Source organism: Schistosoma haematobium, chromosome 3, assembly GCF_000699445.3.
Source record: "Schistosoma haematobium chromosome 3, whole genome shotgun sequence".
Lineage (NCBI taxonomy): Eukaryota > Metazoa > Platyhelminthes > Trematoda > Strigeidida > Schistosomatidae > Schistosoma > Schistosoma haematobium.
This window is the reverse complement of record NC_067198.1, coordinates 4,636,429-4,660,948: the sequence shown is the minus strand read 5'-3', so window position 1 is coordinate 4,660,948 and position 24,520 is coordinate 4,636,429. Positions and strand designations below refer to the sequence as shown.

General features: G+C 37.8%; 1 protein-coding gene across 1 annotated transcript; it reads right to left on the bottom strand.

Annotated features, from left to right (window-relative positions):
- Positions 1-669: 669 nt before the first annotated feature.
- Positions 670-16,133, bottom strand: SDAD1 (Protein SDA1). Its single transcript, XM_051212835.1, has 13 exons — positions 16,036-16,133; positions 15,899-16,003; positions 15,766-15,864; positions 15,550-15,732; positions 15,357-15,515; positions 15,240-15,323; positions 14,200-14,542; positions 12,491-12,549; positions 9,900-10,118; positions 7,761-8,004; positions 6,553-6,848; positions 4,496-4,750; positions 670-2,557 (listed from the first exon to the last, which is right to left on the bottom strand). Exons 3-13 carry the CDS (start codon positions 15,784-15,786, stop codon positions 2,390-2,392), a joined length of 2,031 nt encoding a protein of 676 aa, XP_051068751.1. The 5' UTR covers positions 15,787-15,864; positions 15,899-16,003; positions 16,036-16,133; the 3' UTR covers positions 670-2,389.
- Positions 16,134-24,520: the final 8,387 nt, after the last annotated feature.

The window sequence follows — 24,520 nt, the reverse complement described above, 5'->3', positions numbered from 1 at the left end:
GGATGGTAAACTATAATAAGGGCGAGAACCAAAGGGAGAGAAAAAAGGGCGTGATGAGATGTGTGAAGCTTATCAATAAGGGCGAAGATTGATGAAGATGATCATCGAAAATGTAAACATCAAAACGAATAAAACTTCTTAGTATGTGATTGAACATCTTTCCCTTCATCTCAACGATCAATTAAAGTTTTCTTACTTTTAATGAAGATTCTACTCTTAATTAATACGGTGAATTTTAGAATTTAGTAACAATGATCTATCCTTATTAATACCAGAAGGGGATTTTGTGGAATTTTGTCGAATTAATGAGTCAACTGAAGCTAGACCACTATTAAAAACCTGGAATCTTCGGATAGCTGTCTTATCTTAGTATGAGACTCCTCAGCAGTGCGCATCTACAATCCTGCCTCGCGAGATTCAACCCCAGGACCGATAGATCCTGGGATGTACAAAAATATCGTATGACAAAATGAAGATCACTCTGTCTGTCATGCGACGTTTGAAGTTATTGCAAAACAGTTAACAGAATATAACCAAGCATCAGATAAATGAGTATAAAAATCGAACAGAATGATCAACAACAACATCACATAAATTATTTGCTACGGTGTATGTTAGCTTGTTATTTACAGTGTCAGCTCAACTTCTAGATGTAACTCTAATAAAACAAATTATTCGGTGCATATGACTTGATCATCAGGTGTCCTTACTGAAGCCGAAGTTTATTGGATACAATAAACTTGAAGTCTGAATTATAAAACTTTACACCTATAGCAAACTATACGAAGTGAACCTGACTTTAAATCTATCAACTTTCATGACTGACTAAGAACATTCAGTTTTACCAGCATTCCGACACTTATTTTTAAATGCTCAAAGAACAAACGAATATATATTATGTAACCCGATAAATTAATCATCAACAGATTCACGTGCTGAGTATATGTAAGATAGAAATACTCCCTGGTTCATCAAACTTAAATGGATAGTTCTGTTAGGAGTGTAACGATGATTTCTACTTTCCGGTTAATTACGGAGAGCACTAACACAATTACACTTGATGACACAGGTCTGCTAGGAGTGGAACCCTTCACGTACCTGGGAAGCATCATCGATGAAGAAGGAGGATCTGATACAGACATAAAGGCAAGGATTGGCAAAGTAATGGCAGCACTCCTACAATTGAAAAACATATGGAACTCAAAACAACTGTCAACCAATATCAAAGTCACAATCTTCAATACCAACGTCAAGACAGTTCTACTGTACGGAGCTGAAACTTGGAGAACTACTACAACCATCATCAAGAAGGTACAAGTATTTATAAATAGTTTTCTATGTAAAATACTCAATATCCGTTGACCGGATACCAATACAATCAGTAATAGCCTTCTGTCGGAGAGAACAAACCAGCCTCCAGTTGAAGAGAAAATTAAGAAGAGACGATGGAAATGGATAAGACATACATTATGCAAATCATCAAACTGCATCACGAAGCAAGCCCTAACTTGGAATCCTGAAGGGAAGTTAGTTAGTCAGTAACAACGTAGAACTTCGTACGTACGTACATCAGTCCGAGTTGCCACACCACATTAGCACAGAGATGCAGTGGTCGATTCAAATCCCATAGTGGTAGAGGTAGTAAGAGTATAAGCAGTAATCGGAAACATTAGGGTTTGAAGATGTTATTCAAAGAGTATAATACAATGAAATATATTTAGAAAGAGAAAAAAAGGAACACGAAGAATTCAGAAGATTAGAATTTGGGAGAACACAAAGAGTGGATGCACCTGCGCACACCATTGCAAACGATTTTCAGCCATGTCATTCAACGTCTCTAACCATCGGTTGCTATCATCTCGCGGTCCCCAACCAGGTAGTATACACCTACCAACATGACTCAGTCCACTTGTCAGTGACTTCATGAACTTGTGCCATGTTTTGGTCTGACCGCCTCTAGCTTTCTTCCAACATACTCCTATACCAATGAACATCACACGTCGAGGTAGTCGGTCGTTGGGCATACGTAACACGTGTCCTAGCCATCTCAACTGATGAAGGGAAACGGAAAAGTGAAAGGCCAAAGAACAGATTACGTCGAAAATTGTAAGCAAATATGAAAAGGATGAATAACACAACCGGAAAGAACTGTAAAGGAGTGCTCAGGACAAGGTTGGATAGAGAATATTGGTACATGACTTATGCTCCTCCATGAGGAGTAACAGGCGTAAGTAAGTGAGTAAATTTAAACACATATAAAATTGACAAATAAAAACTCAATTGAAATATATATTACTTTTCTTTATTAAAAGAATATAAATTAATTGATTTACTATACAAGAGAGAATGAGTTGTTGTGTTTGTTTCTTTCTTCTTTTCTTCTTTTTGATTATCGTGAACGTTTCATTAACTTCTTTAAATGATCTCTTAATGCAATTTGTTTTTGTTGAAAACTACGTTTTGCTTTACCTCGAATTTTATGTTTAATCATTTGAAATGTTTTATTTTTTAATTTTTCACGATTTGTTGTACTGGCATATGCATTTAATCGATTCACCTAAATAAAAGAAAAAAAAAGCCAATGAAAGTATTGGACGACTGTTTCATTCCAGTATGAATCCAAGACTTGTGGTCTCGCACATGATTCGGCAACGGATGCAATACGTGAACATGTCATTCAACTCATAAAATAAGTCCTTTGCATTTCTTGATTGAGATCATGTATCAATTGATGTTAGACCACCTTTGGAAACCTGGAAGCACTGGAAGGCCGTTTCGTCCTATTGTGGGACTCCTTAGCAGTGCGCATCCACGGTCCCGCTCGCAGGATTCCAACCCAGGGCCTTCAGTCTCGCGCGCGAATGCTCAACCAAATGGACCACTGAGCCGGCATCCAATGGTGATAGTGTCTAACATCAACCAATCCACGAAATTGCGCGACCAACTTCCGTTGTACTGAGGTAGATACCTGTCTCTACCCGATATGGATTAGCTCCACTGGTCACGGCTTCTCACTAGAACTCCGAGAATTCTCTCACGAAGCTAGTCACTAGTGAGCACATTTGCATTTCGTTAATAATAAAATATCTTGAATGATCCAAAAACTGTTAAAGGTGAATACATAAGTTTCTCTGGACTCAAGTACAAGAAACTGATGCTCGAAGACAATTTTTATCATGAACAGACACTACAAAATAATCATAACATTAAAACTGAACAGCTGTTGCTGTCTAGTTTACCACGCTTAATTAGAATGCATCTAAGACTACACATATCTTCAAACAGGGGATTTATATTTCGTACGGAAAACGACTTAGAATGTACCGATTCATATAATAAGCTATATATAATATAACGTGACAATTATTTAATTTTATTAACGAACATTTGTTTTGATCACGTCAGTTTATTTTGCACGCAACTCAAAACACACTTGAGGAAAATTCTATTCATGATCACAATCCTCATTGATGACGACCTCTGATGTAAATATTATCTCACGTCTAAGTGAAAGGATATGCAGTTGATTATCTACATGTAAAGCACAGTTACGACAATGCGTCAGTTTCATTATTAGCCATAGCCTAAGATCATGATATATTACTAAGCAAACGGTATTGAGCTGTACTGTTTGGGTTGTCACAAGAAAGTCTGGATGGTGTTCGATCCTCCAGAAAAACGATGTAAAATTACCCTGACCCACAAGGGTATATTATATAACTGGTACAGCCGAGGATGTGGGGAGAGTCAGCCCACAATCTCGAAATGCTCTCACATGGTCACGGGTATACAGCTACTGACAAGGAAGTCCTACTCACTACATTCTCGAGGCGGTGTTGTCTATGAAATTCAGAAGACGAAATTTTTATTGATTTATTTCAACACATAGATATTGGCACAATGGGGCACCAAATACATAGGCGCCACACAGATCTCATTTGATATGTGTGAGGGCTGTGATACTACCCGGGTGCCCAAACCGAAGCAAGTGGTTCTCTTAGGGGGTCACTCTTCCAGCCTTTGACCTAAAGGTCTGATCCACAAGGCAATGGAGCAACATCAGGAGATGCATACCCATGGTAGCCGGTCACCAATAATTGATTCATATGCCATTTGTTCCCTCAGGATACTGAAGCCTATGTGTACCATTGTTTTGGAATCATGGTTTTCCAACTCCCCTAGGTGGCTCCTCCATATCCACCAACACTGTTAAAGAACCGGAAATCCGCTTTTCGTCCTCTTAATTTCGTAAACAACACCACCGCCACGAGAAGACAGTGAGTGGGACTTCCTTGGCAGATGCTACATACGCGTAGCCATGTGAGAGCATTTTGAAAGGGAGAGCGGACTCTCCCCACTCTCGGCCGTACAAGGACATTTGCGGGCGAAAAGAGAATAAAGTTATTGAATATTCGATGAGTATCTTTAAATAATGAAGTACACACACGCAAAATAATTGTTACTGTAAAACAATTTAAAAGAACGTATTTATTACCTTGAAACCATATTTTTCTCGTCCAATTCGACCTTCTTCAATGGATTCCATTCGATCAGCTTTTGTTTGATGTGGACGTTTTACTAGACGTGTAATTGCACTCATACTAACAAGATTTCCTAAACTACCATCTTTATTTTGAATACCAACACCAGTGTTTTCACCATCTTCATCATCAGTATCCACAATAAAATATGAATCAGAATTATCGATTTTATCTTTATTTCGTAAAGAACTGTAGGATGCAAAACGTTTCTAAATGAGGATTTGAAATAATAATAATAATAGTAGAAGTTATGTCAATAATGAAATGAATTCTATATAAAGGGATTTAGGTTTAAATAAGAAAGACTTTCCATAAAAAGACTTTGGGCGAGACCATGATTTATAGACGAACCAATCACGTATAAGATAACAGGTCTCGGATTTGGGCGCGAAATTCACTCATCCATTTTGGATAAATAAAGTCTTAGCATTATAGCTAATGTCAGTTCGTGATGAAAACCCGAAATCTGATTCCTAAGCTTAATCATCAACTGTAAATCATAATTGTAATTCTTCACATTAGTTTATAATCCTCATTTGATCCTAGTTACTAGGTAAACACTCTCAAGGTCAGTTTAACGTCGCTCATAGGTCGTCCACAAATTATAGTCTCACTCAACTCTGTAATATAACTCAAAAAATTACTGAGTATTTTAATAATGTTCTAACGTAAAATCGAAATTTTTTGCGTTTACCCAAATTGCCATGTTTGAAGAGATTACAAGTTCACTTAAATCTGAGAATGAAACAAAGACTCAGCGACATAATGACTAAATAAGCTAACTATTCCGATGCGTCCCAGTCCCGTTAACTAAAGAGAGAAGTTCAAGTTCAGAAGAGGGAAAACGTATTCCATAAGCAACCACAATCATTAGTGACAACAAGCACAACTCAAGTAAACACATACAGCATAAAAAATGTCCTTAGGAAACGTTATAAAATAGCATATTAAAAGAGACAACAAACCAATGATATTTAAGTTCTTCCAAAGTGAGAAATACGAGATGAAAGTGAAAATGGGCACTTCTAATATGACAAAAAAAAGAATTTCAAATTTTCAAAATAACATTGCAAAAATAAGACCCTTACCAACTGAGTTCTGGGGATCTAGTGTCCCCAACACAAATGTCATGTCTTACATGTGTTGATATGCACATAAAAACTCTTTACCCTACTGATTTATCAATTTTCTTAATATATATTACACTTTTTGTATTAAGACATATTTATATGAAATTATAATTGCTCATTAAACACAACATCATTATTGAAGCGTTCCAATACGCGATTTTAATCTCTTAGTTTAAGAGAAGATAGAGAGTGTATACACCGACGCCATTGTGATCGATTCTGAGCTATGTCACCAAGAGTCTCCAACCATTGGTTACGATAGTCACGCGGACCCCAACCAAGTAGTCTGCATCTCCCAACATGGCTCAGACTAGAAGTTAGTGACTTTGTGGACTGATGCCACGTTTTAGTTTGGCTGCCCCTAACTTTTTTCCAACCATCCCGAACACCGATTAGCATTGCACGTCGTGGTAATCAGTGTTCAGGCATACGTAACACGTGGCCCAACCATCTCAGTCAATGAAGATTTACAACCTCATCAACTGATTTACCATCATTCTCTAATACCTCGCGTCTAACCTCACTATTACTTACCCGGTGATCCCAGCTGATGCGAGCAATATTTCTAAGACATCTGTCATCAAATACTAGTAACTTACGAGTATCTACAACCATTCATGGCCACATTTCGCAGCCAAAAGACTCTGCATTTTATCAGCATCTTCACCAAACAGGACTATGTCATCTGAGTAAAGAAGAATAGATCTGAAGTGTCTACACATTCAACGTTGGTGTTTGTCAAATATTTGAACTCAATATGAGAAATATTCCCACAAAAAAGTGCTATTTATTATAACCAGTGTATTAAGAAGAATCAGATTATAAATTTGAAGACTTGTAAACATGAATATAATGGCAAATGAACTTTTAACCGAAAATACCTGTTTTGTTTGTTGATATTTACGCATTGCTTCAAATTCCTCTTGAGTAAATATACGTGATGATGCTATCTCTAAAGCTTTTTCTTTCAAAACACTTGGATCTATTTTAGTTTTCTTTGAAGAGACATTCATATTAGATTCATCTATTTCCATGTCAACATTATCTTGTTCATCATCTTCTTCTGAGGAATTCGGTAAATTTACCCATTCATCATCTGATTCATCTGTTTGACTGTCATGACATGTTTTATCCTCGGACTCTTGAACCTCAGAACACGATTCCCATGAATCATTTTCTTTGTCATTGATAAAACATGAAAAAGTAAAAATAAACACTAAATTTGCTTCAACTATTCCTTGTCAGAATTTCACATTACTTATAAGTAGCTTAAAATTATATTATAAAACACTTAACAAAAGGGTTTACCCAACGATCTTGCTCGTATTAAGTGAATTGAGACTAATATATAATAATAGATCAGGATCTTATATAAGGAGTGAACGATAATCTCGAGTATAATTAACAACGACGCATTGTTTATTACTAGATCTGCTCGGAATATCAGGGAATAATTGGCGATTTTTCAATAGTGAGTTACCGAAACATACAAGGGCCGCATTCTTAGGAGTGAAGAACATATGGAACTAAAAACAACTGTCAACCAATATCAAAGTCACAATCTTCAGTTTGAATGTCAAGACAGTTCCACTGTACTCAGTTGAAACTTCGACAACTACCACAACCATCATCAAAAAACTACAAGTATTTGTAAACAATGGTCTACGCAAAATACTCAATGCTCGTTGACTGGATACCATCAGTAACAACAGCCTACTGTGGGAGAGAACAAACAAGATTCCAAATGAAGAGCAGAATAGGAAAAGATGCTGCAGGTGGATAGGACGTATATTTCTGAAATAATCAAACTACATCACGAGACAAGCACTCACTTTGAATTCTGAAGGGAAAAGGAAGTGAGGAAGATGAAGGGACACATTGTATTAGGAATTGGAAGCAGATATCAAAGGAATGAATAGCAACTGGAAACAAGTGGAAGGGATTGTTCAAGACAGAGTTGGATGGAGAATGTTAGTGAACGGCCTATGCTCCTCGACGAGGGGTAACAGGAGTAAGTATGTATGTATTTATGTATCATATATACTCTTTAAAAAATCAAGTTAAACATTTATTTGTTCAACATTCTTACCTTCATTATTTAAGCATTTCTCTGAATCATCCAAACTTTTATTAGATTTTTCAGAGGATTCTTTCTTTTTACCATTCAATTTCTCTGAAGCCAGAACAACTATTTCAGCTCCAGGAATAGTTGAAGATGTAGTACATTGACCATAATTAATTGCAACATTTTGAGGTATATCATATTTTAATACGTCTAATTGTGATTCTGTTAGACGTCCGCATTCTTTACGTGGTAATAATTCAGGATTTATCTAATGTAAACAATTAAATATAAAACCACAAAAATAAGTCACTTGATATAAGGTATGATGAATGCTTTTTCGAAATATTTCTGCAACAAAAAAAAGTAATAATAAGAAAATTTATTCCAAGACTTTATTTACGTGAACACATAAATATTGGTACAAAGGGGCATTGAATACATAAGTCACTTGATTTGTGTGTGTGGGCTATGATACTGCCCGAGTGGCCAGACCAAAGGTTTTCTTAGGCAGTCACATCCCGCGACTTCGACCTAAAGGTCTTATCCACAAGGCAATGGAGCAACGTCAGGAGATGCAGTTCCAATGTGACCGGTGACCAACGATTGGTTCATACGCCATTTGTCCCCTTCAGGATCCTGGAGTTCATGTACCACTGGTTTGGAATCAAAAATTTCCAACTCCCCTAGGTGGACCTTTTGTATCCACCAACCCGGTTAAAGCGTTGGACACTCGCTTTCGTCCTCTCGATTTCGTAAACAACAACTGTGCCACGAAAAGGCAGTGAGTAGAACTTCTCTGGCAGTGGTTGTATATGTGTGGTCATATAAGAGCATTTCGATAGGGATCGTGTCACATATAAACAAAAACTATCGTCCTGTTATAAATCTGCACTAGATGAAACAATTTTTCATACTAATAGGTTTTGTTACTTCATTGACTTGATGCATTTGAATTTCAATTAATGGCTGTTGATAACCTTACCGCTGGACTCGAATCTATCCACTAAAAACGACAAATCATCATCAGGCGAGCTACTGATGATTTTTATAATTAATAAGAAACTAAGCATCTACACTAAGATAGGTATATGACTAAAACAATTATTACCAATTTCATGGAGTGAAAGGAGACAAAAATCCCGATTTTTAATGATACATTGTATGCCACAAGTAAGGATGGTTAGTTTTATGCAAGACATCTCATTAGTGACCTAAGAAAAAAGCACAATATATATGCATGAATAGTTGGTAGTTGGCTTAGAACCATAAAAAAAAAAAAAGAAAAACCACCAGAAACACCAAACAATTGATGTAAGAGAGAGGAAAAAATGCGAATGTAGTTTGAGAAATTATGGAGAAAATTGTAGCTGAAAATAGCAATAATTTGAGCCGTGGAATCAAAAGCCCACTGGAAATACTTACCAAGTTATACAACAGTCAATCACCAATGATGTAATCAGTATATTGTAGTGAAGTGGTGGTATATTAGTGGTTTTAGAGCCCTATGTTTTTAACCAATATGCGAGATGTTCAAGGCCAGTTTCATACATTTTGGGTCTGACTATCCGGGTAACATATACCTGCACTTCGTGAGTTACATTACTTTTTACAATGCTTCGAACTTTCCCCTTGTAGACGATCAACACATTAATGCAGTCATCAGTTTATGAAACCATTATACCCCATTAAACTTATTTCCAGGAACATATTGGTGCACTTAGCTTCCAGCTACGCTCTAAGTGCGAAGAACAGTGATGATAATCCTTCGCCCGAACCGAAGTAAGTGAATCGGAATTGGAACCTACGACTTGATGATTGTAATTCAAAAGCCTTATTTATCGAGCCACCGCTAGGACTAAAACGCCAGCAAGGACTGATCAATTTAATACTTATTAGTAAAAGCAAAGAACTTAGAACCATAACAACAAAACAACAGTGATAACATAGTGACTAGAGCACTCAACTTTCATCCACCAAGTAACAGTTTCGGATGTTGCTCCATCTTTACGGGTTTGAACAACTATGTAGCTTTACCAGCCCTCAAATACAGAAAAGTATGACTTAAAGCCGAGTACACATGTTTGTACTCCGTTATCAAGCCTCCAATCCTTTTCCATCTGCCATATAAGTAAAATACTAATTCACAATTTCATACAAACTCACTTGTCGATAAAGGCGTATAATTGATCGTGCTGCAGCGACCACATTTTTATTTCGATATGATCGATACTGAATTAAATCAGATAGTAAATCTTTCGTGACTGCATAAGGACAACGTAAACATATCTCACGTACTGAGTTTAATCCAATCGCTATTGCTTCAGATGACGCACGTTCCGTAATAAAATTATCAGCAATTACTCGTATTAAGGGTTCCATGACCTAAAGCAGAAAATATATTTATTGTTGGGAAGAGATAAGGAAAAAAAATACGAAACTTGAGCAATCATTCCTTAATAAATTAGCTTATATATCTATCACATACTATACATTATATTCTACTCGTTAAGATTTGCGTTTGCTTAACCCGCTGAAGGCCCCAAAACAATGCATTTTCCCGTGTTCAATAATACTTCCTACCCATCGTTTAATCGTCCTTTTTAATATGCTAATTTCTAGGCCACCACAGTCTGTCTTGATGAGCAATGAAAAAAAGCTAACAATGGTCAGAGTAAGACGTAACAGCAACTAGTGAAAACACAGATCGATGGTGTGAGCCATGTCAGTAAATGCATCCTACTTGGTTGAGATCTGAGCAATAATCGTCATCAGTGTTAGCAGACCTGAGATGAAAAAGTCCAAAATCGGACTCAATAGCATGCACGTACTCACTTTCTGTATTCTCCCCCAAACTTTGGGTTTTGAAATGATGCTACAATTTATATTCCATAAATCCATTCCTCCAATTGCAGATTAATACATTCTAGTGTTTTCTACTACCAATGGTATTGAGACTACTTCAATTACTACCCTGACGTTTGTCTTGAACATTCCATTTGTGATGATAAAGAGTGGTAACGTGAATGGACGCCGTATTATGCACTGCATATGACTGACCGGAAATATTATTAAGAATGGGATAGATGGATCAAATAAGACAATGAACAACATAGAAATTGTCAGAGTTTATCAATATAATATCGGTCCAACAATGGCGGATAGTGATCGGAGTTGGTTACCTCAAGTGATCTTCGTCGATATTATCCGCTTTCCCAACGCTACATAACTTTGTCATATACATAATTTTACTTACGCATGTTACCCCTCATCGAGGAGCGTAGGCCGTCCACCAGTATTCCCCATCCAACTCTATCCTGAACAGTCCTTTCTACTTGTTTCCAGTTGCTATTCATTCCTTTGATATCTGCTTCCAATTCCTAATACAATGTGTCCCTTCATCTTCCTCACTTCCTTTTCCCTTCAGAATTCAAAGTGAGTGCTTGTCTCGTGCTGCAGTTTCATTATTTTAGAAATATACGTCCTATCCACCTGCAGCATCTTTTCCTATTCTGCTCTTCATTTGGAATCTTGTTTGTTCTCTCCCACAGTAGGCTGTTGTTACTGATGGTATCCAGTCAACGAGCATTGAGCATTTCGCGTAGACAATTGTTTACAAATACTTGTAGTTTTTTGATGATGGTTGTGGTAGTTGTCGAAGTTTCAACTGAGTACAGTGGAACTGTCTTGACATTCAAACTGAAGATTGTGACTTTGATATTGGTTGACAGTTGTTTTGAGTTCCATATGTTTTTCAACTGTACGAATGCTGCCATTACTTTGCCTTTACGTCAGCATCAGATTTTCCTTGTTCATTGATGATGCTGACCAGGTACGTGAAACTATCCACTTCTTCCAGAGTTTCTCCATCAAGTATAATTGTGTTGATGTTCTCTGTGTTGAATTTGAGGATGTTGCTTGTGTATGTTGAGGCCTACTGATGAAGAGGTTGTTGCTACACTAATTGTCTTGACCAGCATTTGTTGATGTGTATGGGATAGAAGAGCTAGGTCATCTGCAAAGTCCAACTCATCTAGTTGTATCCATGCTATCCATTGTACTCCGTGCTTCTGTTGAGACATGGAGGTCTTCATAATCCAGAAAACCACCAGAATAGAAAGTAGGCAGCTTTGTCTGACTCCGGTCGTCACTTAGAATGCATCTGTTAGCAGTCTTCCATGTACAACTTTGCAGTGTAGTCCGTCGTATGAATTCTGTATGATGTTGACGATTTTCTCAGATACACCATAGTGTCGAACTGAGATAGTAGCTATATTTTCAAAATACAATTGGTCTTTAGTGAATGAAAAAGATTATTCGAACATCTAACCTGGAAATTCATACATGATGCTTACATCGACCCTATACATACACCAGATCAAACCCGAAATTTTTAGGTTTCACAAAGATGATCAATACTTATTACACCAACCAATTTCTAATTTCAGTCAATTAATAATAAGCTCTGAAACTGTTATTATTCAATGCAATTAGTGAAAATTGTATCACTTCTAAGATAGTTGAACACAATCATCATTCACGACATTTTACTTCTAACAACTTTAAAGACATTTCGCTAACAACACTATCATAATACCAATAAACGAAATTAATGGTTTGTACAGTAAGTTAATAATTTAAAAAGCCATATCATATTTAAATAGAGGCACATGTATATCTCAGATCCTATTTTACCGATAACCGACTGATTGACTGGCTGACATATTATAGATAATAAAACTCAATCAAGAACTTACATCAGGTGGAACTTGATCATGACTAGCCTGTGCTGAGAACAGTAATAAATGAGTCACATCTAAACAAACCAAAGAAGAAATAAGTGAAAAACCAATTGACAGTACCGACAATAAATTCTACCAAATATTAATAAGGAATTTAGCTGGAAATATATGGATCTAACTAGTATGAATCAAATAAATTCTTAGCAGGGAACTAATTTTCCACAAATCATAGTTACTGTAAATTAATAACCAAGCAGACGTTTATAAATGTATCAATAATACAACTAGGCAGTTGTAATGAGATTCAAACCTGAATTCCGATGAATAAGTCTAAATTCTAACACAGAAAATGAAAAAAAAGTTAAATCTAACCCAACAAATCTGGACGTCGTTTTTTATGCAAATATACCAGATAATTGTTCTACTTTAACAGCAAAGGTTTAAATAATAAGCATTCTTGTCATAACAGTTACCATGAGAATATTAGATTGATGCGCGAAATGCCTGTTGAACAATATGAACACTAAACCTATAGAATGAATCAAAAATGAGCGTTTGGATCTTAAAACTACCTTCGCTTCTATTTACTAGCTAATGATACTATTCAGCTCCTCATATCAAAGTAGGGTCAGATTCGTATCCACGGATTTCCACGAGTATGCAAGTCTGATATAACCATTAAACAAGTAAAAAGGGACACATTTTTAACATAGTTTTACATATCCCAGATATATTGGAAATAATTCAAAAACATAAATTAATCATTTGTGTCCTCCTGTGGCAGCTAACTTTAATGAAACTCAGTAAATAAGTATAGGTTACTCTACTTAACTTTGAAGCCAAAAGTTTTGTACGTGAAATCTGAGAATGCTACCTGACTACTCTAAAACAAATAGCTACAGTTGGATTTGAACTAGCTTCTCATAGAGTCCTTTAGTCAACAAGCAAATGTTTCGCAAGTGGAAAATATGTTTTACATAAAAATCATTTCTTGATTTTACTTACTAAATAAACGTGCCCCCAAACTCCTTGGTACGGCCGATAGTGGGGAGAGTCCGTTATCCCTCTTGAAATGATCTCACATGGCCACACGTATACAACAATTGACAGGGAAATCATACTCCCTACATTCTCGTAGCGGGGGTGTTCTTTACGAAATTGAATGAAAAGCGAATGTCCGGCTCTTTAACCGTGTTGGTGGATATGGAGGAGCCACCTAGGGGAGTTGGAAAACCATGATTCCCAAACAATGGTACACATAGGCTTCAGTATCCTGAGGGAACAAATGGCGTATGAATCAATTATTGGTCACCGGCTACCATGTGAATGCATCTCCTGATGTTGCTCCATTGCCTTGTGGATCAGACCTCTAGGTCAAAGGCTCCAGGTGTGGCCCTCTAAGAGAACCACTTGCTTCGGTTTGGGCACCCGGGTAGTATCACAGCCCTCACACAAATCAAATGAGACTTGTGTGGCGCATATGTATCTAGTGCCCCCTTGTACCTATATCTATATGTTCGAATAAATAAATAACTGAATAAACGTGAAACATCAATCCGACTTCAGTCGTTCGAAAATATCATAATTGAATGTAGTTGTGAATATTTGTTTATAATACAAAGAATAGCTAGACAAATATGCAACACAAATCAATCATATGATTAATCACATTATAACCTATAAACCGCAATTTAAAATAACATATATTAAAACTATCTTCTAACCTCTTTGTTGTGGACGTAAAAAACGCTGAATAAATGGGTAAAAATTAAGAAGAACTAATTTATTTAATCCAATCAATCTGCTTATCAGATCGAGAATTAAGAGACGAATTTCAAAGCGATCTGAGCATCGTTCCAATTTTCGGAAAAGTTTTTCAGCAAATGTTTGTGGATCATGTAGCATATTTAAAGCATGGAAATTAGTCAATTCTGTACGCTTTCTCATTTTACGTTCTTTTTCTCTATTTACATGTTTTATTGACCGTTCAAGACGTTTTTGTCGATTTTTTGTTTTAACACCAACCCGATGTCCCAAGCGTAATTGTTTTATTTTGGTTTCTTCATCCTGTGATAACAAAAGAGAGTAAGGATATAAGCTATATAGTTTAAATTAAATCGTGATTGTCACGGTCAATTATCCAGTCACTTATTATTATGAACACAGTTCCTTCATACAAATATACTACTTTCCTAAACAGAAAGACCCATCACTCACACTTACGACAGTAATATCTTTTTTTATTGAATATTTTTCTTTTGATATACCTTTTTAAGAACTCCTATTTTACTTAGATTAACGAAAGTGTATCGACATTTCGTTTTCTCCCATATTACTAGTAAATTTATTAGACTATGTGTAACTGATTAGAAGCTTTAAAATAAATGATGAGTCCATTTTATGCATCGAACTTGTTTTCCTCTATTAAATTAAGTGTTCAAGACAAAGTCATTTAGCGCTGCCGATGAAGGTTACATTCCTTTTGGAAATTCCGTACGAAACTCCCAGACAAATATTTCGTGTAAGGGTTACCTATAATAATTAAAGAATAAATGGTAAGAATAAACAGTCAGACAGGGGCAACTTTGACCAACAATTCAGTCTAGTTTTCATTCCTGACATCTCACTGCAGATTATCTCAATAATAATATATTGGGCAGCGAAACCTACCTCTATAAAATCTTAAGTGAATGAATAACGTTGTAAATTAACCAAAAAGCACAATAAACTGGAAATCGTTTGAATTAAGAACAACACGACTTACATCTGATTCTGAGTCACTGCTTGTTTCCATCTCGTCAAGGGCCTTTGACTTTCCCAAGAAAAATTGAATAGCAGGAACATAAACCTGGAGAAATGATTTCAGAAAGCAAAAACCTACTTTCTTGTTGCATATAAGACACGAGTCCGCAATGACGTTGGCAGTCCGCGCATCATTCCACACATTTTTCTTGAACAAGCACAGTAAAATTAGGACAGCTTCACGAGCAACAGTTGAACTGTTATCTTTGATCATCTTCGAAAGAAACGACAATATGACCTGAACAGCATGTCAGAGGGGAAGCCAAACTTACGGAATTAGCTTTTGTCTGCTTTTGACATTTATTCATTCGTTTTATGTCACTTACGAGGAAGTGACGTAATGTTTTTCGAACTTGTTTATCTCGACATCTATACAACTTAAATGCGATATCAACTGCTTGTGTGGCTGGAATCAAGTTTTTAGTTCGAAGTCTCATGAATGCTCTTAAAAAAGCCTGAGGACTGTTATATTTTGGGTTGAAATTTACCATACGCATTTCAGGGTGCATACCAAATGATCGCGACAACAGTATTTGAATAACACTGGTAGTAAACTCTGAAACATGCTCAGGATAATACCTTACAACCTTTGTGAGTTTAAAAAGACTCGAAATGTGTTACTTGAGATAAGAATGACAAAAGTTCCTCTAGTCTACTTATATATTGAGAAGGGGCAGAAGAAAATGACTGCCTTAGTGTGCTAAAGTTTTCGAGTTGCTCCTCAAACTGAAGAAAATTATGTGATTTTCCTATCTTACGTCTGTTCTGTATGATAGCGGATCCCGCGTAAGGTGATAACTTAACTCTGACAACGGCATGTGCTGCATCGCTACGTATAGTCCGAAAGTACCGCTAGCTCAATCCAATTTCAATAGCAAAGATAGGAGATCTATCTACCTATACCAATCCATACAGTTCGTAGTACCATGAATATCCAGCCTCGCTTTGCATGTATCAATGAAAAGTGCTGGTGTTATATGTCCTAGTAACGAACTCCAGTAACTCCCTATAAAGTGCGAGAAACGGATTCAAGATGTAAACAATACAGTCCCGAACTTGAACCTCCCTATAGTGTACTCTCCTTCGGTCAATACTACAATCAAGTACAAGATAAGACACACCGGTGCTGACATAATCGTCCAGTATAGGTTGCATTCATTCAACCAGTGTATTTAGGATATAACAGTTAATAAGTCCCCAAAATAAATAGTTCGAAAGTGATACTCATTAGTCTTACTGGACACACCCTAACTGAAGGAGCTCGGTCATGTAGCCGCACCAGATCACGAGTGATTACAACGTGCTACGCATCTCCTGCAACTTCTAAACAACTTAGGCCAAACGTTTCTTGGTATGCCGATAGACTTCCAACTATACCATTTGACTGGGTCGGTACTCTTCGGTCATAAAAATGTTACATGTAAAGGCGTTGTCACACTTCAAATACCCGTAGCATATTTAGTGATGAAATCGGCGTGATCTGGTGCGCGAAACAGTAAACTGTGAGTCTACTCCTTGTTGTAACAGAACATATCATTTTCTAAATTTTACTTTAAAATGTGATTTCGTTTCCATATTTTCAGATGCTTTTTCCCGCCCCCTTGTATAATTTATCTTCATCACTACGGAACAGACACTCAGGCTGTTTAATATTAAGGTTCTTTCGCCTTCCACCTATCAAGTTAGGACCTACAATATAAAAACCTGGCGCTTCTACTCAAAAGATGACTTCCACAAGAACCGCATGACGAACCCATGTGCACAATTCCCCGAAGCAGAGAAGATACTGCCTCGTGATTTTAGCAGGTGCGTCACACCTAGCATATCTAATGGTGATGTTTCTGAGCCTTACGACACATTACAGAGGGCTATCCTTAAACACGGAGTACTAATCGACTGACAAAACTGAACCAGCTCTTCCACAACACCGATTTGCAATACGTCCAGCAACAGAAATGTTGCTACGTGTGAAAGAGGTGGTTAGTCAACGGACCTTTGGCGATGGCCTGTTTAGACAGCGTTTCCTGTCTGAGCTTCATCAGCAGGTGCAGGTAGTGTTTGTTTGATTTATAAACAACGCCGTGGACGAACTGACTGCGAGTGCCAACCGAATTCTGGAGATCACCAAAACTTCGAAAGCCGAGGTCTATTCACTCAAAGAAAAACCCCAAACAACACAGAGTGACATTACAGAACTCTGTCATACTCTGAAACGTTACCTTAGTATTCGTCATTACCGTAGACTCCCCCAAACTACTCGAAGGAGTCCTTCATAAAAACGATCTATCTCTAGATCACGAGAGATAAATAACCCTGATTGGTGCTGGTATCATAATCACCATGGAAAATCGCAAAATTGTGGAAAACTCTGCAGTCCCTCGAGCCCTGAACCAACCGACATGAAAACCCGTTCCGGAAACTTCCCAGCCGACACGCGTTAACAACTGTGGCTGGCGAACCTATCTGTCTTTTGCACATCAATGATGTGATGACATACGGTAGGCGGTCTGTGTATCTTAACGTGGGTTTACGCAAACCCATTCACTGGATCTTCATGGTTGCTGATGTTTCTATGCCAATCGTTGGTATAAAACTGCTACAATATCACAATCTACACATCGACACACTCTAGTGGAGGCTAGTAGATGGAAATACTAAATTATCTGTTTGTGTAACTATTTTTGCGGTTGCAGATTGTTCCTGATCACAGCTGAGCACAAGATCGATCCATGCTATCAACAATACTTGATGTGGAACTCTAACCATATCAAACGCTACCGAAAATGCCGTGTGTAACCAGTAATGCTACACACCAAACCACGACTACACGACCACCTATATTTCCGAAAGCTCATCAATTAGCTCCCGAAAAGCTAAGGTTGGTAAAAGACAAATTCGAGTGCGCGATAAATTAGCCAGCTGTCGAAGAGCCTGTGTGCATTTCCCTTTAAAATGTTCCTTAAAAAGGGCAACGATGATTGGCATCCAACTGGTGACTATTGGCGACTGAATGTGAAAACCACTCCTGATCGTTACCTATTCCTACACATTCACGATTTGACAGCTACCTCCAAAGATACAACCGTCTCTCCGAAAATCGACCTGGTTTAAACATATAAACAAACTTCATTGCTACACACGATATTTTTAAGACAGATATCATCACTCTCTTTGAACTCGTTATTTTTGTGCATATCTCTCGGTTTAAAAAAGCCGCATCAACTTTTCAAACATTCATCGATAACATGTTTAGAAGAATCAACTCCGTACATGTAAATATAGATGACGTCCAGACACAGAATCTGATCTCCGAAATCTGAAACAAGTTTTCGAACGACCACAAAAGCACGACATTATTAAAGACACCCAGAAGTGTCAGACAAACCGATCCCCCCAGATATCCTAGTTCACACAATTTATGCTCAAGGCGTGAGACTTCTGAAAAGCAAGGCGCGGTCGTTCTGGTCTTCCTAGAATGGACAATAATTAATCAATTTTGCAGTTTCGACGGCCTGGTAAGATTGTAGTTGTATTGATTTCTGACGATACGGTTCTCGAATCTGAACATAAGATAACCCAGAAACTTCACATTTAACATTGAATACGTGCTGGGGGTTGGCAGTAGTGAGTGCGTGAACAAGTGTTTTGAGATGGTATGGCTCAGCCATGCAGGAAGGGTCACCCCATGTAACCTCTTGAACTTTGTGTTAAGTGTAACACTCTCTTCCAGCACAAATGTGTTCTTCAGAAGTACCGGACGTCATATTTACGACTGTCACGATAGGAGAAGTCAGAGCGGACTGTGATGCGACTTCCATATAAGATCTTACATATTGAGCAGTAGTATCATAACAAATCTACAATTTTCGGGATTAGGTTTGTTATTATAATAGCAAAAACAAATATACTAATGCTGAGGTAGAACATAACTGGTACATACCGAATTGCAAGATCCTCATGAGACCATCAACAGACTAACATCGTGAAAATACGAAATCTATCAATTTGAACGAAAACGCGAAATAAGCATTCTCAACAGTTGAGAAAGTTATTGCAAAAGCAACCATGCTCGCAAGTCAGGATACAAAAACACCCATTATTATCGCAATTAACGCATCCTACTCGGCAATAGGAGGGGTCTTAAAACAATGAGTAAATAACACCTGGTAACTTTTGGGGTTCCTCTGGAGACAGTTGAGAGACATTGAATCGAGGCATAACACTTTTGACAGGGAACTCCCAGACATGCAATGTGGTGTACGGCCCTTCCACTACTCAGTGGAAAGATGATAAATCACTCGGTTTACCGACCATGGGCCTCTTGCTTTCTCTCTAAGCTCATCTTCAGACAAGTACTTCCCTCGAGAGTCTCAGCAACTAGATTAAATTTCTCAGATTACTTCGGATATAAAACGCACTTATGGGGCAAACACTTTAATGGCAGATGCCTTGTTTCGTATAACTCCCTTGAACAGTTTCCAGAGGATCGACCTTAAACTCCCTCAGCTCCAAAAAGAAAACTCAGATCTTCAGCACAAGTTATCTTTGACAAAAAATTAAACTACGGATCAAGCATGTGGGAACGGATAAGGAAACTTCAATATATTTACTAACTTTACTATTACTTTACGTCTACACAGTAGGACTGCCCAATCGTGCCGAAAAATTACTGATGCAACGTCCTCAACACTTTGCACAAACGTTCATATCCAGGTGCTTGTGAAGCCATCACGCTCACAGCTGAACATTTTTGCTGTCCTGGTGTGAGTTAAGGCGTGAGGGAGTGGGCATGCTCCTATGTAGGCCACCAAAAATTCAGGTTGATTACACATAAAAATGTTCCTTAATCTCTTTCAAAACTCCGAACCATTTTCTCCATTTTCTAGGAAACTTACAGGGTCCAAAAGATATCCTCAAACTGTATAGACCGCTACATACGATGGCCAGAAGCAGCACACATCAAAAACACTACTTCAGAAGCGGTTGCTCGCGCCTTCGTCGAACGATGGGTATCAAACTTTGGCTGCCCTTCGACCTTCATCACAGACTGTGGACGTCAACTCAAATCTGGAATTTTCCGTTGTCTGACTACACTATTATGGATCCTAAAATTCCGAACGATCGCCTACCACCAACATGCTAACTGTATTGTACGATGATTTTATCATCAGTCAAAAGCCTCACTCTCAGCTGTAAACGTTTCAAAGTGGACCGAAGCTCTTCCGCTCGTTTTACTCAGTATTCACTATGCAGCGATTGCTGACACCGTAGCACAACTCGTTTACGGAACCACACCCCAACTTTCAAAACGATTTGTAGATATCTCATCTTCGTCAATGAATATGAATCTAAGCTCTTACAACAGCAAGTTTATAAACGCTATACGTTCAGTTGAAGCTGTTTCCATTCAACCGCAGCTAACTGATGTTCTTTATGAAGCGCCATTCCAAAAATAAACATTTCACTGATGTTGTATTGCATTTGAGGAAAGGTTTCAATCAGAATAAAAAGTTAACCCTTCCGAAAAATCCAAATCCACCTCGAGGTAAGGTGGAAAACAGTGGATGTCTAATATATTCGTCATTTTTATACACGGTGACCGACAACAAATGAATCAAGTGAGAACTAGAATACGAACGTTCATGAACATATGTAAAATTACATGGATCAACTAGTGTTTACATTGATAACAAACTACCAAAGTGTAATAGGACTGAGTGGACACAATTTCATCAAATTTTAGTTGTGTTCCCGGGACAATATCAGAATACACCCTTTCACTAATGCACTGAACTTATATTGACACTGATACCATAAATCACACGCAGTTTTATTAGAATGGGAATAATACTGTCAACGTAATATCCAGCAATCGTATTGTGTGGAATAAATCCGTGACAGCTTTGGATGGCTGGTCTAATCTGCATTGTGTTGAAACGAATTGAAACTGTTCGGAATGTAAATCAGTTAGTGTTTATCAGGTAATAATCGTTCAATATAATAATGGAACGTAAGCAACAGATGAATGACTAAATAGACAGACAATCAAAAAAGGGACTTGGGAAAGATTCATGTACGAGGCATTCAAATAAGTCAAATACCTGAATGCAAATAAACCAATATTAACTGAACTAATGAACTTGACAAGTCACAAGTGTAGTCAAATATCCTATGCCAGACGTCCATATAAACCTCCATATATAACCACGAAGACTAATGAGAAAATGTTTATAGCTTATATCAAATAAATCAAGAGCGTGATCTAGTTTTATTCGTTGATCGCTCACCAGCTCCAACTCCTTGACCAGTAAAAAAAGCATCAATTCCACAAATAAACATTTTTAGGAAGAATACCAGATCTTCAACGGATAATCGTGGGTCAACCTATTGGAAAACTATCGAACTTTCCAAATGGTGATTAGTCAAAATAGTTGAGTACATAATGATATAAAAAGCACATTCCTCTGCCATATCACAAAATTTCTAAGTATTGGTTCGATTTACGGATAAAACAAAGTATTGGTAATTGAACTGTTAGTAGTTCGACGCGGGTGTTTGTGTTGTCGAGCGTGACTGATAGAAGATGAAGTTTAATAAGCATGTTAGTAGCTCACGTCGTAAAGCCCGTAAACGTTACTTCAACGCCCCTTCTCACATTCGCCGGCGGCTTATGAGCGCTCCTCTGTCGAAAGAGCTTCGATCTAAGTACAAAGTTCGGAGTATGCCCATCCGCAAAGGTGATGAAGTACAGATTGTTCGAGGCGAGCGAAAGGACCTCAATCCTGCAAAGGTCATCCGTGTTTACCGAAAAAAATATGTAATCCATATCGAGAGGCTCCAATGTCGTAAAATGAATGGCGCATATGCACCTATCGGCATTCACCCATCTAATGTGAGCGTTTATTTTATTTTCATGTTCTCTAGGTCGTGATACACAAATTAAAGTTGGATAAAGATCGCCGCTCATTGCTGGAACGCAAAGCTGCCGGAAAACTAGCTGGACAAGACAAAAATAAATACACAGAAGAAACTATTGAGTCGTAATTCGTAATACACATTTTTGTGGTAATTATGTTTTGACTGTCTTCCCGAACGTTTGTGCCAGTATCTGTTGACAGCTTGTGGGTTTAATCAGCCTGTTGTGCCCTGTTTAACGTAACCCGTCATAGTCCAGATTTGTACAACAAAACGTAGGCATATGTATATGGTCCTCATATATTGCTGTTAGCATTGCTTCTAACTACTCACCAAGTTAGCTCTGTTCATTCTTGTTAGTCGGTTGTAAAATTGCTAGTCACTTGAGTAAAACTGTCCATCTATTAAGAGCTAACTAAGAAGATATAAAATTGTGCGTACTTAATATATAAATTCTTTCAAATACTGCGTTCGACGTACCTTAAAATGTCGGGTCAGGGTTCTCTTGAAACATGGGTATGGATTCATTTTGATCTATCTATGGGGTACAGTCGTTGTGATAATCTCGACAATATAGCGAGAATATTCTGTTTGCTGGTAATTGTCTTGATCTTTGATCAGGCACATTAATAGCCATTTGGTGTGCATCGTCGGCCTGATTGCCGAAATAAACTACAACTGTTGGTTCAGAATAATGGTAACGTTAATCGGTAGATAAATTTAAGCGTCTTTTATAAGCGGTTTGAAAATTGGAAACCAGTAATAACATAGCAGAAAGCCATCAGTTTTTAACTGAAACCTGACAGCTGTGTGTTGACCATTATCACCGGGGCGAAACAACATCAGTGGTATAACAAAATAACTGCTAGGGAATTTTGGATGACAAAAGTATCAATGGTAGTAATAAACAGGCACCAAAATCTAGTGGTTAGGGTTCACAGTTTTTGGTCAATATTCGGGACTGCAACGTATAGCCTTCTGCCACCGTGTCCATGTCAAATAACTTACTATGTCATAGGGTCGCCACAAGTTTGAGTGTATTTTTTTATGTGATAGATAGTGGGGTTCGATATGATTTCGGTCTTTTTGGAGACTCATTAGGCGGACGTACCTGCAACCCAGTGTTGAAGTTCGCACGAGACCGAGCTCTAGGACTTTCCTATAAACAAATCCAAGCTACCTGATGGTGCTGGCTTTGAGTTTGCATAGACACAGCAGCTAACAAATGTCTGGAAACAAGACCCAAATCTACATACCAAAAATTAGATTCTACAGAATGGGTCTGAGAAACGACATAATATTGAGACTGAATATTTGGTGCTAGTCTGAAACTGCAGGTTTTGCTTTGACCAATGGCTAGTGACCTCTTTAACTACCCTATGTTCCACTGGAAGTAGCAGGCGCAAGTATTTTTTCTTTGCTATTCCTAGTTTTCTTCCTACATGTCCGTATTGCATGTATTTTGTGCCTAAATAAGTAAATTGAGAATAGTCGAATATGTGCCTACACGTTTTGCGCCGAACCGTCAGTTGTCGTTAAGATAATGTATCTGGCAGTTGCGAAGACAAGTGCTGGCTCGTCCCATGAAATCGACCTATTTGAGGAATGTCAGGGCGGGTTATGCTAATCTGGACTATCAAGCCGCTTGCCTGATTTTAAAGGACCTAATACTTAACCAATAATTTCCAATCGGTCGTTTAGGTATACGCGAGCCATCCTTCGAAGACACCTAGGATCAAGTAACAGAAAACTGTGGATGTCCTTTGAGCTCAGTGGACTTTACAGCCATAATACCGAAAACAAATCCGTTGGTCGGCAAACTAATATCTCGCTTTTACCACAAGTTCAGAAAGTTGGCAGGAGCTGAGGCGGCTCCCTCGACTACCGACTGGTCAGTTGCTGGCCTACGTGATCAACCTCTGTTCGTACGTTTCCTCGACCCTTATTCTCATATAGTACCGATTGTCTGCTGATATAAGATGTCTCAAGCCGAAGTAATATAGATCCCTGATAAGCCTTATATTGTTAATAACTAACTGTATAGACAATTCCTTGAGACATTTTGTAATGATTTTATTTACTAATGATGTCGCAAGTAGGATACCATCATTCGAAACAATAGGGTCTTTAACCTACACACTATTTTCCCTATCATTATCGTAATGGTTGTTAGCTCCATAACCTGACTTCTAATCATTAGCTTATAAGTTTGAGCCTTGTTACACCGACTTTGGCTTGTAAAATTATATAAAATAACGAGCTCTTATTGTATGGTTCACGGTCAAGTGCATTAAACTGTACCTTTACACTGTAAAATAAGTCAACAAG

What these genes read in the sequence shown, in the direction of transcription:
- SDAD1 (XM_051212835.1), bottom strand. Translation starts at nt 15,786, where the DNA reads ATGCACCCTGAAATGCGTATG. An exon ending in TGCACCCTGAAATGCGTATG is followed by an intron (nt 15,733 to 15,765) that starts GTAAATTTCAAC and finishes AACAGTCCTCAG; the next exon opens with GCTTTTTTAAGAGCATTCAT. An exon ending in TTATACGCCTTTATCGACAA is followed by an intron (nt 8,005 to 9,899) that starts GTGAGTTTGTAT and finishes TGTTTACATTAG; the next exon opens with ATAAATCCTGAATTATTACC.